The 13,956-nt window shown below is 40.7% G+C and overlaps 1 protein-coding gene across 1 annotated transcript in view; it reads left to right on the forward strand.

The window, feature by feature from the left end:
* The first annotated feature begins 478 nt into the window (after positions 1 to 478).
* Positions 479 to 13,956, forward strand: part of LOC109915409 (insulin receptor-like) — a 272,296-nt gene continuing 258,818 nt past the window's right edge. The window contains exon 1 of the mRNA XM_048613938.1: positions 479 to 1,721. Within this exon, the coding sequence (XP_048469895.1) occupies positions 1,646 to 1,721 (76 nt within the window). The 5' untranslated portion in view covers positions 479 to 1,645. The remainder of the gene's footprint in view (positions 1,722 to 13,956) is intronic.

A 13,956-nucleotide genomic window follows, 5' to 3' on the forward strand; every position in this document is an offset into this window, starting at 1 on the left:
GTGGGCTCAGATTTATGAAGGAATTGGAGGTCTGATGAGGAGAGCATTGGAAGGGAATTAAAAAACATTAACGCATCTGTTGAAATGCAGGATTAAATAAAAGTACACATACTCATCAAACATTGATATCTTGCTTTGATTATGTAATATTTCAAAATATCCTTTACGAATAAATATTATCTCATCTCTGAATTGTTGTTTTGCCTTCAGTCCAATCCAACGTGATGTGGCTCCACTCACATTTTCAATGTCTCCGAAACACTGTATTCTTGTCAAACCTGTTTTCTTTGCTATCTTCTTGCATCCACAGTCCAGATTTTAGATTTCTCTCTCTCTCTCTTTCTCTCTCGGTTTTTAACAGTCCAGTCCATGAAACTGTTAACTCCTGGTTCAGATTTTTGTAGTTGTCGAGGCTCACTTGCTCTCCCCTCCCTCTCCTCCCTGGGCTGGCGGTGCTTGTTTACTCGACACAGCCAGAAGAAGTTTGCGCATGGTTTAAGGTTCAAGGCTCCTCTGCTCCTCAAAATCGTATTTTTATTTTGTTGCTTGTCCACCAGTTCCGCTCCCTCAAAAAAAAGAACAATTACATTTCAATTTATTTTACAAAGAAGAAACACAGAGAAAGAGGAAAAAAATAATTGGGAAAAAAGAAAATCACTTTGGAATGTGTTGAAGCCAAAAGGGGAAAATACCTTGAAGGATTTTGTTATGCAGTTTGGCGCCTGGTGTTCTGATAATTTATTAAACATTTTTTTTTGTTTTGTTCCAATGGTGAATTAGAGATCTCTTTGATATTTTCTTTGGGCGACTTTGCAATAGAGGAAAAAAAAAGAGGAAGCCTAGGCAGAAAGCCAAAGAAAATCAAGTTGATATCGGCTCAAGGAAAATTGTCTTGGAGGATATTTTGGTTTATGTTTGTCGTTTTCTCAACAGATTGTTTCCTGAAGGGATTTTATTTTTAATTCTCTCTCCTCAGGACTGGTAATGTGGGGGAAGAAAGCGGACAGTTTCATCTTCCCGTGATATCATCGAGTTAAAAGGAAATATAAATATATAAAAGGAGTTTGAATATGATATAAAAGAGAAGGAAATGAGGGCTTTCTTGCACTGGGGACTTTGCAGTGAAGCCACAAGCTTTACAACTCCAATGTGATTTCCAGAGCTTTTTTTTTTGCAGAAGAAGGAGATTGAGGAAGATTTCTTCTGCTGTGGAAAAATTAATCCTCCAAAGACAAAATAAAGGAGAGGGGAGTTTTTTTTTCCACCTTGTTCTCCCCAACAATCTCACCAAAAAAGACTTTGTGGACACAGGGGTTGAAAAGTACAGTTATTCCCCCACCCTCATGGACATAATGAAGGATTTGTTCCAATGTAACTGCCAAGATCACTTTATTTAATATTTGTTCAGAGACGATTCAAGAAAATTTCATTTTGGGGGGTGCCTAAAATAGTTGTTATTCTTTGAGAGATTACTTTTTTTAAAAACTGCCAGTTCGAAGTGCTCTCCCAAAAACAACTTTTAATAGGCTTGCTCTACATCCCTGAGTTTTATTTTAGTTTTTATTCAATTGTATCCAAGGCCTGTGTGTTTGTGGGGAACGTGGGTTTTGATTTTGAACTGCACCAGGAGGATTCCAGTTCCAGGATGGGGAGGAAGACTTTGATATCAGCCATGGTGACCCTCTTCATCCTGGCCAATATTGGCCCAACAGAACCAAAAGGTAAGTGTTTAAAAACCTTCAAACTAAATCAAGCTTTGTAACTTCACAGTCATTAAGGTTTACAGCTAATTTATTCTGACATGGGTGCGTTTTTCCTTCTAAAATTCTGCTAATTTGTGTGAAAATTTAGTCCTGTCAACCTCTTCTTCCAGATTGCTGTAGTTTACGGCCTAATGTGCACCCCAAAGCCTGGGTTTGGATTAGAGAGGGTAAGGGCGACGCCTCACAGGAGTCTGGCTGCAGCTAAAATCGAGAGTCGGGGATGAAGCATGGACAGGGCCTGTTTTCTTTAATGTTCAATTTAAAAAAAAACCCTCTTGCAATGTGAAGTTGTTCTTTTACCATTCTGACATTCAAACCGATTTCCCAATTCTGCTTAGACCTGTAACTAAAGATCTGTTTTGAATGTTACAGTCAGAGTAAATCACATTGGTGAGAAGGCAGGACAGATGCAGGTTATTTAAGGAGAGAAAACATCAATTTTAATTGCCTGTGTGCGTTTCAAAAGACATAATGTTAAAGCTCCTCATTGGGATTAATACACAGGTTGACAGATTGTGATGGTTTGATTTGGAAATAGTATGAGATTAATTTGTGAAAACACAGGTTTCTATTATCGGAACCTTGAAAATACTGACTTGTTATAAAACACTGCAGGTATTAAAATACCTCTATTTCCAGAATTTTCTGTTACTGTTTGAGATTTTTTTTTATCTCCCAGACACATTCTAATCTGTTAGTGATTATGATGATTTCTTGGTTAAGTGTATGAATCTGGACATGACCACTGATCCACTTTTCAAAAGTTGTTTGAATCCCCAGAATACCAGTGAAAATCCCGTGTAATAAAAAGGAGATTTGACTTGTTCGGTCAGTGCATTGAAAATGGATAAGATGGCATTCCCAAAGCATTAGGCACAGCTTGAGATTCCATGTAATATAAAGTTGAATTTCACTGATTCATGGTTATATGGTGGCTCTTTGTGTCAAAAGTTGGATCATTAAAATGTTTTTGTAAACTGGGTTCTGGTGAAAGTTGTGTCTGTGACTTTAAGAGACTTCCATTCCTACTTTTTAAAAAAAAAACACATTGCGATGTGATTTATCTCCGCCCCTTGCTAGCGTTTCATCTTTTTAAGATATCTTTCATGGGAGAAAATATCACTTATGAAGTGTGCCCCATTATTTTAGAGAATGCAGTAATATAGAATTTAAAGTTATCCCAATATTATAGATGGAAATGTGCATTTTAAAGAGTTTTTTTGTATCATGTGGTGACAGTGTTATTCTTGTGGGCGAAGATCTTTCACCTGTGGAAGTATAGATTACAGTCAGATCTGACCGCAGTGGGTGAGAATACATTGTCATCCAGTAGATGATTCTTTGCTGCTCAAGGCAAGCTGGCTAGTAAATAAGAGTCACTTTCACAACTGCAAAGTGTATCAAATAGATTTTATTGAACACTTTTGTTGATATTCCTTTATAATCCAGTTTTTAAGTGCTGCTGCTTTATTTAGTTTACCCTCCACCCCAATCCCGTTGTTTGGTTTCAAAAATATTGTGAATGATGTGTTTGGTTCGACCGGCATTGTACAGGTGCTTGCCCTGAAATTTTTTTTATATAAGAAATTCCATATTGCTGTTAGAATTCAGGTGTATGAGCTGTTTTGCTGGAGTTCTGGATACTAGTGTTTCATCCTGGAGAAAGGGAGTTGCATTAATATGGTACTTTTCATGGCCACTAGACATCACTAATTGTGGTTTACAGTCTGTGAAGCGTTTTTTGAAATGTGGTCACTGTTGTCATTGTAGGAAACGTGGCAGCCAATATGTGCACAGCAAGCTCCCACAAGCAACAATGTGGCAATGACCAGATAATTGCTTTTCCTCACTGGTGTTGAATACTGGCCAGGAGTCTGGTGAAAGTTCCCCAGGGTGGTAATTTTTCTGTCAATAGAGTTATTGGACTGAGCTGAGCATTCTTTTACCAAGACTTTAATTTTTTTTTTATTATTTGGTGTGGGTGGTGTGATGAACTGAAGTGGGAATCCATCGAGAACAAATTTGTAAGTGTGTAGGCCAGTGGTGACTTTTAAGTGGCAGTTTTAATTATCTCTTTCCGTCTGTCTTCTTGGCCGCTCCCCCCTTCCCCACCCATTCACCTCTTTCTGTCATAACAAATGTGCTGGAAGTTGAATTAATCAAAGTCAATATATGATGTGTTCCACTGAGCACTAGCTTTGGCGTAGACGTCTCATTGCTGTTTGTGATACCTTGCTGTGTGTAAATTGTTTTATTACGTGTACGTGCTCTGAGGTGTCCTAACGCACTTCTGTAAACAGCTCCATAAATATTGAGTGTGTTGGCCAGGACATTCAGGTTAAGAATGTGATGATGTGCACTTCAATTACCTGCATGGACTAAAAGAGTCTTGATGTCATATCTTATCAAACTGAAGACTCGCAACACTCCTTCAGTATTGTCATGAAGTATCAAGTCTTCATCATGTGCTTAAGCCATAAGAATGGGCTTTGAATCTAGTCATCAGTGGTCTATTACCCACTGGTTGTATATTTGCTATAAGCAGCACTCCTTTCTGTGCATAAAAACACGGTTAATGAAAGCTTTGGTAAGCAATTATAGTGGACTTTTAAACCAAATCTTGGATGTTTTGAAGGCAGCTTAAAGGGATATACTATTATTTCAGAATTGGAAGTTGTAGTTTCACACTTTCACACTTGACTACATGTTTTAACAATATAATTTAAACACTCACTCAGCTGTACAGAACTTGATGTTGTTGAAAGAGAAACATGTCAAAACTTTTCATTTTCCACTCTTCAGGACAGATGCAAGAATGCCAAATTTTGTCCAAAAACCAATCTGTCTACCGCACAATTGAACAGTGCTATGTATGAATTTCAGTGCCAACATGATGCCTGTTATGCAGGCTCGTAACTAGGAACAGAAGAAATAAGAGTAAGAGGAAGCTATTTGGCCCCTCAAGCCTGCTCACCCATTCGACTAGGTGGTGTCTGATCTTCCACCTGCACACCGTTTCCCTCCGCAATCCCCATTTCCCTTGATGTCTTTAATATCTAGAAATCGACCTCTGTCTTGTATTCATGACTGACCCTCCACAACCAACTGAGGTAGGAAATTCTAAAGTTTTCCTGCCCTCTGAGTGAAGTATTACCTCCTTTCTGCGGTCCTAAATGTCCTACTCCTTACTCTGAGCCTGAACACTAAATAACCCCAGCCAAGGGAACACATCTTCCTGTCGAGCCCTGTAAAAAAATTTTGTATGTTTCAGTTAGATCACCTGTCATTTTTCTAAACTCCAGAGAGTGCAGACCCAGTCTCCTCACAAGGCAATCCTGTCGTGACAGGGATCCACCTGCTTGACTTTGGCTGTTTGCTTCCTCTTTAGCAAGCAGATCATTCCTTGTGTAAGGAGACCAAAACTATATACACTACTCCAGATCCTGCCTGACTTGCAGCAAGGAAGTCCCAACGATTGAAAGATTGAATCAAACAAGTCCCTTGGCCGGTTTATAATAGTCCCCACTGGCCTGTACTTATAAAACCCAAAATAAATGACTCAATGTTATTCTGTGATTGGGTAGCACTCACTGAACAACACCATGTGCTGTTAGCTAGACTGAGAATCATCTTAACATAATCTTCTGACCTCATCAGGTTGCTCATTTGTGCCTGTATGAACTGACATACATGCATGGCAGGGAGTGATCTCACCAAATAAAAACAAATATGTGCCTATTTTAAATTGCTAGATGCTTGGGAACCTGTAGTGCTCAGCTGTTTTCGCCTTTTCTCCTTTAGTATAAAACGTAATTTAAGTAGATAGCTTCAGTACGATAGTGAGGGAGAGTTGCCTTGTCAGAAGCTATGTCCTGAAATCTCTCAGAATAGGAAAGCATGCTATTTGACCTAACCTGTATGTGTTGGTTTTTATACTCTGCCTGAGCAGTTGTCCTGACTCCTGGTACTTGCTCGCTTATTATTATACCTCTAGTATTCCCCTTTCTCCTCAAGCACACATTTGTTAAAGTTCTCACATTCTCTGAATTGACCAGTTTAAACAGAGGCCCAATTTGCTTGTTTAAGTGGATGTTTCAAAGATTCCACCACACCTTCGAGGAGAAGAAAACACCCCCAGTGACCTGGCTACTGTTCAGTCTTCTACTGATGTCACTGCAAATCAGGTGATCCTTCAAAATTTTGCAGTTTGTAGGATCTCAGAGTATGCAAATGGCTTTTACGTTTTGTAACTATCAGAATCATCGCATTTCAAAATGATTCATCATGTGTGGAGTGCTTGACATGTTAAGAGACAGATGTGAAATTTTTAATTGCTGTATAAATGCAAGGCATTCTTTCATGTGCATATCTTGTGAAGTGATCCAGATGATCTTTTATATTACAATCATACCAAATTCTGCAGTGTGCTGTTAGAGTAAAAAAAATCTTCAAAACATTGTCAGTTGGAGCACGTGTCTGCAAACCATAATATTCATTGAGACTTATCTAATGTACATCCTTGCCAGACCATTTGTTAAGAAATCACTAACCTTCATTTATTGCCGCGCTGAGCTGGGAGCTGCATTGTTGGCAAAAGTCAGACATGATGCAGAAGAGTTAAATTTTCACTGACGAGGAAACAAATACGTAACAGTGGTTTGTTTTTATTTAAGATAGTTGATCAGGAATTAGGTGCTCAGTCTTGCAGATATGGGAGAAATTGGATGGAAAGTGCTAAAGTGTTAAAATTGGCTGTGAGCCAAGTTTTTCCCTTCAGTATTTTCCAGTTTTTCTTTCTGTCCCTGTTCTCTCCTTTGTCTTTCTCTTTCTCTTTCTCTCTCTCTCTCTCTCTCTCTCTCTCCCCCCCTCACCCCCCCACTCCTCTCATTTCCCCCCCAGCTTCTCTGTCCCCCTCCAACCCAGACTCACCCCTCTCGCTGAGGAGCATTTTGCTTGCTCTACGCACTAATTCTTTGCACATAATGTAACTAAGTCTAGTTTTAACTATGTATTGGCTTTCCGTCAAAGTGGTGGACAAGTATTTGGAGATCAAGAGCTCTAGGACTGTGTCTCATCCATGTTTTCCCCTTTCACTCTTTCTGGAGCTCCTGTGTAAACACCTTTTGTGAAATATAATTGCTGTTGTTAATTGAAAACAATCCTAGATTTTACAGCTCTTGTGCTATGAGCACAGTTCCTATCTACAAACTTTGCTTCCCCTTTCACAATTTTTCTTCATGTTTTTTTATGTCAACATTTGCCATTATGAATTGCTATGCCAACATTTCCTGTTCAGTGTCGCTATACCAGATGTCACAATCTTTGTTCCTCTTAAAATGTAGTTATATGTGATCAATATTTTTCAGTTCTTTACCTACAAATTATTTTGCGCAGCTGTGCGGTATTTTGCATGGTACCTTCGAGGCTGCTGCATGCGCAAAGCTTAGCAGAAACATTTGTTGCCATGTACATGCCTGTGTTATTATGATCACTGGGTTACTACATAAAATGCGTTGAAGAATTTTATTATGTTAAAGGTACTATACAGATGCAAATTGTCTTCCAAATCTGCAGCAAAATGAAAAAAAGTTACTAATTTGCATCCATCAATTGTTTAATGTACAAGGATAGATTTTTAGAAGTCTGCTTTTCTCTGTAATGGGGCAGTGTTAGTCTGAGAAACTACATCTTGTGGTGCAGTAGTGCTCCCACATAATGGTGGATGCACTAACCTAGCAACGATGAAGGAATGGCAGAAATTATGTGCCAAGTCATGGCAATGTGCGGCTTGCAGGAGAATATGGTGATGGCGATGATCGTATTTTGTTGTTCCTCTTAGTAGCGAGGGTACAAGATTACATTTTTTAAAAATGAAGTTAATGTTGTCAACAATACGCTACAGTGGCTTGGCAGCATGGAAATTGAATATTGGTGAAAAGAGAAATATGTTGCCAAAGATTTTTGTCTTGCATTGATTAGAGCGAATGCAAGAATTCCAAATTTCAAGCAGTGTCAGTAACTTATTCTACAGGAGAAGAAGCGTGCTGATTGTTTGGCAATCTGTTTAATCATGGTGTTGCCATGGAGAAAGCAAGAAGGAGAAAAGGAGCTATAGGCTCTTTGCTTCCAGGTAATTCAAAAAATGTGCAAGGCTTGAACATATTCTTTTTATTTGCAGGGGACTGGTCCCTGCTTGTAGATGTATGTCACTTCTAGCAAGTGTAAATGAGCCATATTATGAGCTCGACTGATTATCTTGAACTGGTAGCTATCAGCCGACTTGGGATTGTTCAGGAGCAGTTGCCCAATTACAGATGCACATCTAACGTGTTTTGTTTTGGGTTTTTACAAGGCCAGCTGAGTACGGTCTGCACTCTGCCTATTACAAACAGCTTTTTTCATGGCAACACAGCCAATCAGAATCAGCTTGTCAACCAATCTGCCTCTTCTGTCGTTTTAATTATTGTTCACATTTGAAACTTGGTATGCTAGCGTCTGTCCTGATAATGCAAGATAAAGAACTTCAACAATATGTGTCTCTTTTCAGCAGCAATTTATTTGTACAGTTTCTTTTAATGTAATAAAATATCCAAAGTACTTCATGGCAGCACGAACGATAAAAAAGACACCGGGCTTTATAACGAGATAGTAGGTCAGGTGACCAAAAGCTTTGTCAAGCAGGTAGATCTTAAGGAGTGCCTGAAAATGACCAACATGGCAAAGGCAGAGAGGTGTGGGAAAGGAATTCTGGAGCTTAGGATCACAGCAGCTGAAGACACAGCCACCACTGATGGAACAATTAAAATTGAGATGCATAAGAGCCCCGAGTTGGAGGAACATATGACTTAGGAAATGGGAAGCTTTTTTGAAGGTGAGGAGAGATATAACAAGTTTCAAAGGCTTTAGGGTAGGGCTTCCCAAACTGGGAGAGTTGGGACCCCAAATGGAGTTGCAGGCTGAAGATTGGAGTCATGAATTCTGAGATAGCAATCGTGATTGTGGACCTCTGACCGAGTTCTGACAGATGTGTTCCCAATCCACCAGGGATCTGCATGGCAAAGGTTTGGGAAACACTTTTTTAGGGACAGTGTTCACGGTGGGGGGACCCAAAGGAACCAACAGGCCTGCCTGCTGGAGAGAAGCAGGTGAAGTGCCTTTTCCCTAGGATAGGGGATTTAAAGACTAGGTGGCATATTTTTAAGGTGAGAGGAGAAAGAATTTAAAAAGACCTGAGGGGTAATTTTTTTTTTACACAGAGAGTGGTTCATGTGTGGAATGAGCTGCCAGAGGATGTGGGTATGGTTACAGCGTTTAAAAGACATTTTGATAAGTACGTGAATAAGAAATATTTGAAGGGATATGGGCCAAGCACAACCAGGTGGGACTAGCTTATGTCTTTTATTATGTTTATTTGGGATTGTGGTCAGCATGAACTGGTTGGACCGAGGTGGAGAGAAATGCAATGACTCCAGCATGTGAAGAGTACAGGCTGCCACTGAACTCTTTTGTACAGTAAAGGTCCATTTGTCTTTCTCTAAACATACTGCAGAAGGAGGAGGGACTTGAAGAGAAGTGTATTCTCAAATTGCTGAATAGACCGTGCAGGTTTGAAAAGTTTACTTTTCAACCATTTGTTGAGTCGGTGAATTTTGTGCTGCTACCCAAAATTCTCCTGACTTCTCTCAGATAAAATTTATCCACTTTCCCTCGCTGTGGAGAAAATGTTTTAAATATCAGTTTCTGCACAGGGCTGGCCAGAAATCTGCTGGGACATGAATATATTTATCATCTGTCTGGGTTCCCTGCTGTCTTGACTTTAAAATTTATACTTTCTGAGCTTAAGGCAAGGGCGTTCAGGAATGAAGTTGCTGCAGAGCATCAGTCTGATATCCAAAGGCCGGATTAGAATGATACTGCTGATATTTGCACTTACAAAATATTATGATTTTGCAGTGTTTTTCTGTTTTGAAACTACGTGGTATCTAACACTTGTTAGTACAGATTTTTTTTTACTTAATCTGGGTCACTTCCATATTATTCAATATGAAAAAGTTTTCATCTTTGTCAGTTTCCCTGTATTCTTCCTTTGTCCTTTTTTTCCTTTCTGTTTCCCTAGTCATCACTACTCCAAATTGTTGCTGCTCATTTCTACTCCATCCCCTGTATTGAAACCAAACCACATTGCATCATCTTCCACTCTAACTCTGTCTTTCCCTACACCTTGAAACTATGGAATGCCTGAACTTTGAACATTACAGCTCAGTAGGAGACCATTTGGCCCATTGAGTCTGTGCTGTCCGTTTTTGAAGAACTATCTCTGTCTCCAGCTCTGTTTTCTTGTGCTGTCTTAGCAATTTATGCTAATGTCAGGTATTTATCAAGTTCCCTTTTGAAGGTTACTATTGAATCTATATGCACCACCCTATCACACAGTGCAAGTTCTAATTATGTGCTGCATTAAAACATTTTTTTCTTAGGCCGCCTCTGTTCTTTTGCCAAACACTTTAACTCTGCAGTTTCTGGTTGTCACCTCTTCAGCTATCTTAAACAGTTTCTCTCCCTTTACTGTCTCCAGCCTCAATGTTTTTGGGCATCTTGATTGAGTTGCCTCTCGGACTGCTTTATCTCTTTGTTTACTCAGTCATAGGATACGGGTGTTGCTGGCTAAACCAGTATTTATTGTTAATCGCTAATTGCCCAGAGGACAGTTATGAGTGAACCACATAGCTGTGGTTATGTAGGCCGGACCAAGATAAGGATGGCAATTTCCTTTGTTAATGGATGTTAGTGAACCACATAGGTGTTTGAGACAATGAACAGTAGTTACATGGTCACTTTGGCTAGCTTTTAAATCCAGGATTTATTGAATTCAAATTTCATCATCTGCTGTGGAGGGATTCAAACCCCAAGCATTGGCCTGTGTTCCTGAATTGCTCATGCAGTGACATTACCACAACTCCACCACTTACCCTTGCGCAACTATAGTCTCGTAAAACTCAGACTTGGAATTGGCAGACTCCTATTTTGCTCTCCCTTTAATTGTTGGTGGAATTCCTTTTCACTGGTTGTTGAATCTTCACCTGAGCCCTTGTGTTCATTTTGCAGGAGTGGGACTTGAACCCACAACGTTCTGCTTCTGAGGAAAGAGTGCTATCCACTGTATTATAGAATTTGCCACTTTTTTTTTTAGTCTTAATCACTGTGTATGGAAAAATGTAGGTAAGCAAAATAACATGGGGTGAGACACTATCTATGAAGGAGAGCTTTTTCTGTGTATACTGATATTTTAAGTTGCACCCCCAGCATTGTGATACATATTTTAGGTATACAGACAGTGTTAAAATCAACCATTTTAAAAGCTGGAAGAGAAGGAAATTTTTCTGAACTTTTCTAGGGACTGCAGTGTCTGAGAAAGTAATTATTGACTTTGAAATCCGTGTTTCTAGTTATTTGCAGGATATATAATATCGGCTCTGGAGGTTTAAGTCAGGAAATTTAGTTAATGTTGATGCACATATGATTGTTAAGTTGTGGAAAGGAAAGCTAAATTGACAATGGCTCTGTATCAAATATTTCTTGGGCTATTTGGATCTCTTGCTGTTACTACGTTCTGTGTTTGTGTCACAGGGTATTCGATTGTCTGTTGGTGCTTCATAGGTTATATGATATTACCCCTGCCATTAATGTACTCTGTATCAAAGCGTCTAATCATAATGCGCAAGAGGAGACCTTTTGGCCCATTGAGTTCATGTTGGCCCTCAGTAGAGAAATAGTTCGGCCCATTGCCCTGCTCTGTCCCTGTAATACTGTAAGTTTATTTCCCTTGAGGACTTAGTGGTATTATCACTAGACTATTAATCTATACACCCATGTAATATTCTGTGTACCTGGGTTCAAATCCCAAATTCATTGTGGAATTTTAATTCTAGATTAATATTAATAATTAATTAATATTAATTAATATTCTAGAATAAAATTTTAATTGTCGGGAAAAAATAGCTGGTCTTTAATATTCTTCGGAATAGAATAGCCTTATTGTTACATACATGCAAGGAGTATAGTGAAAAGTTTATATGTCACCAATTACTGCACTGACGTAGGTGCAAAAGTACCTTGGCACAGCTTCTTTAGTTACAATATCTTAAACGATAGAGGAATAAAATGTCCAGCATTACAGAAATATAAGTTCAGTACGACAGAGCACGCTGGCACCTTGCTTTCAGTCCACACCAGGCCCTGGCTCCACACCATGCCGGCAACAAGGAAATCTGCTGTTCTCACCTGGTCTGACCTACATGTGACTCAAGACCCGCAGCAGTGTGTTTGACTCTTAACTGCCCTGTGGGTAATTAGGGATGGATAATAATTTCTGGTCTGGCCAGTGACTCCTACATCCTTTGAATGAATAAAAATAATTCTCTCTGAATTTATTCATTGTCTCTACTTGCACCACCCTTCTAGCACTGGGGTGTCGGTTACGGTAAGTCACCTGCTTTGGTGGGTTGCATTACTCGGGTGTCTAACAGCAGACTCCTGTAAGAAGCTCTCTGCACTGAGCTTCATCACGGCAAGCGATTTAAAAAGTTGCTAGAATCCTATCGGATCATAGGGCTGCTCCCTCAATAAAGAGAGAGACAACCACACCTCAGGCGAGGGAAGAGGTTGAAAAGGAGAATTCTTCATGTTGACCCCATCCAGTGCGGGAATTGAACCCAAAGCTGGTGGTATCACTCTGCACTGCAAACCAGCCATCCAGCCAACTGAACTAACTGACCCCCATTACAAGGTGGGCAAAAAAAACCTTTCAGCGAAGTCTGCAAAAACTCCCTGAAAAAGATAGCAAAGTGCCCTCCAACTTGTGGGCATCTCCTACCCCAGACCACCCAAACTGGGGAAGAAGCACCTGCAAATGTGACACCACCTTGAGGGTCTCTGATGGGCCCAGGTGTTAGCCAAGTGCAAATATTGTGTGAAAATCCCAGTATTCCACCCAACCCTTGTGAAACACCACCCATGTCAGGGTGGGTGGCTGCAGCATTGGCTTGTTCGGTGTGCTCAGGACCCCACAGCACTCCACTTGGTCTCGAGGGACTGCCTATGAAGAAAGGTGGCAATGTTGCTGCTCACGATCACTTGGTGTAAAGAAAAATTCTTTGCCTCGTATTTCTTTTCATTAGGGTTTTAGGAATCATTGCCTTTTGTTGGTGTGTACATGTTAATGGAGTAAGGGAGGAAAGTTAGCTCGTTTCTGTAGTTGTTGCTTGACGTCACTGCGTAAAAATTTGCTTGTCGTTCTCCATGGACTGTTTAAACATGTTTTACGCTGTTAAAATGCAGAAATGTCCAGTTCAGTCATGATACTGGATTAATTGTTTTGATCCAGCCACTGCAAATGGCATCAAACCAACAGCTGCTTCTAGTCATCGTCTTATCCCTTAAGCACAGCTACGATGGACGAGCCATAAGCATTGCAGTTGGAATAGGTTCCCCCTCTGTCTTGGATGAAGTGCATTGATGTATTTTATTACCATTTTCCTTTCCTTTTTCTTGTTAGTTTCCCTCTTTGAAGGGGTTGAACAGGTGCCATTTCATAACTACCTTTCAAAAGGCTGTTGCCCATCCAGGCCAGAGGCTAGTGCATCCCAAACCTATTTCTACTGTAACCCCCATCTTGTACATGACAGTTATCATGACCGATCCATGACAAGAGCTGAGGGGTTGGAAACCTGCAAGGGAGGCAAAGTCTTCATTTCCTATTCTTTTTCTCCCTCCCTTATTTCTTTCTCCCTTCTTTTCTCCCCTTCCCCTGTCTCTCCTTTGCTACCATCCCTCCCTCTGTCTGTCTCCACTCCTTGCTCGTTCTGTTTCCCTCTGTTTCCTCCCCTCCCTCCTTTCACCACCTGTCCCTCCCTCCCCTCTCTCCCTTCACCACCTGTCTCTCTCCCTCCCTTCATCGCCTGTCTCTCTCCCCCCTCCCCTCACCGCCTGTCCCTCCCCTTCTCCCCTCACCGCCTGTCCCTCCCCTTCTCCCCTCACCGCCTGTCCCTCCCCTTCTCCCCTCACCGCCTGTCCCTCCCCTTCTCCCCTCACCGCCTGTCCCTCCCCTTCTCCCCTCACCGCCTGTCCCTCCCCTTCTCCCCTCACCGCCTGTCCCTCCCCTTCTCCCCTCACCGCCTGTCCCTCCCCTTCTCCC

Source organism: Rhincodon typus, chromosome 29 (assembly GCF_021869965.1).
Source record: "Rhincodon typus isolate 14 chromosome 29, sRhiTyp1.1, whole genome shotgun sequence".
Lineage (NCBI taxonomy): Eukaryota > Metazoa > Chordata > Chondrichthyes > Orectolobiformes > Rhincodontidae > Rhincodon > Rhincodon typus.